At 45.1% G+C, this 2,226-nt stretch overlaps 1 protein-coding gene across 1 annotated transcript in view; it reads left to right on the forward strand.

The window, feature by feature from the left end:
• MYOM3 (myomesin 3) overlaps positions 1-2,226 on the forward strand; it is a 28,664-nt gene that overhangs the window by 4,078 nt on the left and 22,360 nt on the right. Inside the window, exons 6-7 of the mRNA XM_057383743.1 lie at positions 1-142; positions 1,555-1,650. The exon at positions 1-142 is cut by the window's left edge and continues 26 nt beyond it. Coding sequence (XP_057239726.1) covers positions 1-142; positions 1,555-1,650 — 238 coding nt within the window. The remainder of the gene's footprint in view (positions 143-1,554; positions 1,651-2,226) is intronic.

Here is a 2,226-nt window from a genome sequence, read left to right on the forward strand (position 1 = left end):
GCCTGGAGAAGGAGCTGCTGGAGCTGCTCTCAGGTCGTGCTCCCATGGTCTGGATCCCGCTGAGGGCTCACACTGTCTGGGAAAGGATGGATGTGACAATGACCTGCACTGCCCTGGGGTCCCCAACGCCGCAGGTCACCTGGTACGGGGGACAGGACACGGGGAGTGACATCCCTGTGGTGCCAGAGAGGAGGGAGTGAGGGAGGGAGAGCTTTGGGGGCACAGGAATCACCTCAATGTCCACAGCTCGATGTCCACACCTCAATGTCCATAGCTCAGTGTCCACCCCTCAATGTCCGGTTAGGCCAGCAGGAATTAGGGCCCTGGAAGCCAGAAATGAGGGAGGGAGAGCTTTGGGGGCACAGAAAACACCTCAGTGTCCACATCTCAATGTCCACAGCTCAATGTCCACACCTCAATGTCCACATCTCAATGTCCACAGCTCAATGTCCACATCTCAATGTCCACATCTCAATGTCCACAGCTCAATGTCCACTCCTCAATGTCCAGTTAGACCAGCAGGACACAGGGCCCTGGGAGCCAGAAAGGAGGGAATGAGAGAGGGAGAACTTTGAGGGCACAGGAAACATCTCAATGTCCACTCCTCAATCTCCACATCTCAATGTCCACACCTCAATGTCCACACCCCAATGTCCACCCCTCCATGTCCACATCTCAATGTCCACCCCTCAATGTCCACCCCTCAATGTCCACCCCTCAATGTCCACATCTCAATGTCCACCCCTCAATCTCCACCCCTCAATCTCCACATTTCAATATCCACCCCTCAATGTCCACACCCCAATGTCCACCCCTCAATGTCCACATCTTTCTAGGACAGGGCCCATGGAGGTTTCACTGTTTCCCTTAATTTTTACCACAAGAAAATTCATTATTTAATTCTCAAAAGCCAGGCCTTACTTTAAAACGCCACAAACAAGGCCTGGCTGCCTTGGACACCATGAGAATTTCAGCATTAAATTGCTGCTGCTTTTACAATTTTTTTAATAAAGCSCAACTCTGCCATTTAGGCCTTTGCACATTCACCAGGCCTTTGCAWATTCACAAGTACTGGGCCCGATTGCAGCATAAACACCATAAATTAATAAAAGATCACCTCAAAAAAAACCAATTTGCAAAGTGGACTTTGAYCAGTTGAAAGCCATTGACCACTCCTCCTTTGGAAGGTTCCAGTGAGCAAATATTTGCATTATTAATGACTCATAGGCAGCTCTGTGTTTCCTGAGTCCTTCCAGAATGATATTTCCAAATTATTCTGAGAACAAAGAGGAGCTGAACCTCCCACACACAAAAAAAAAGACATCTGTGAATTCTCTCACAGCCCTGGTGAACACACAAAAAAAATATCTGTGAATTCCCTCACAGCAGCCAAATCTGAGCAGCCACACAGGAGCACGGAGGGGTCTGAGTTTAGCCCTAAAACTGTTTGGATTGAAGAAATAAATCAGTAAAAGAGGGAATTGCGTTGACTTTTCTTTCCTGTGGTGTTTGACGGGGTCATTTCCTAACAAATATTTCCCTCTTTTCYAYCAGGTATAAAAATGGAATCCCCATYGATCTCCGCCRAGCCCCGGCAGGAAAATACAARATCAAAAACGARTTTGGGATGCTGACCCTGCACATCAGCAGGTAATGGCTGTGCCCTTGGCTGAGCTGCTTTTTCAGATAAAAAAGACTTCCTGTKCCTAAATTCCCAGTTTGTGTATGATAAAAAACAAGTAATTCTGGAATCTGACCTTGCCTGACTTTAGGGTGTTGTGTTTGAGCTAAACTGTTGCCAATCTCAGGAGCAGTTCACAAGTTTAAAAAAAAAATCTTTTAAAAATTAAACAAAATAGAATTGATGGGCTTAATTTACTTCTGCTCCTCTTTTTATTCATCAGCAACATTTTTTCCTTCAGGGTAAGGAATGCACATGAAGCACTTCATAAGCAGACACAAAAATGTGATTTAGGATGGATCAGTGTAACCAGAACAACATCAGTTCTGATCTARGAATTGTGCAGTGATAGAAAAATGCAAATATTCAGGGGGATCAATTGTTCCACAGGTCTTTTGCTGGTTCAGTACTGGAGAAATTTTGCTTTTGGGTCTAAAGAGAAAAAATTGACCCCAAAGTATCAGAAATCATCTTAATTGAAAGGAAACCCTTTGAATTTGTCCTGTGAAATAGGAATAACTGAAAGTTAAAAAGGAGGGGAAATG

This window comes from Malurus melanocephalus, unplaced genomic scaffold (assembly GCF_030028575.1).
Source record: "Malurus melanocephalus ecotype Western Australia unplaced genomic scaffold, MMel_1.1 scaffold_658, whole genome shotgun sequence".
Lineage (NCBI taxonomy): Eukaryota > Metazoa > Chordata > Aves > Passeriformes > Maluridae > Malurus > Malurus melanocephalus.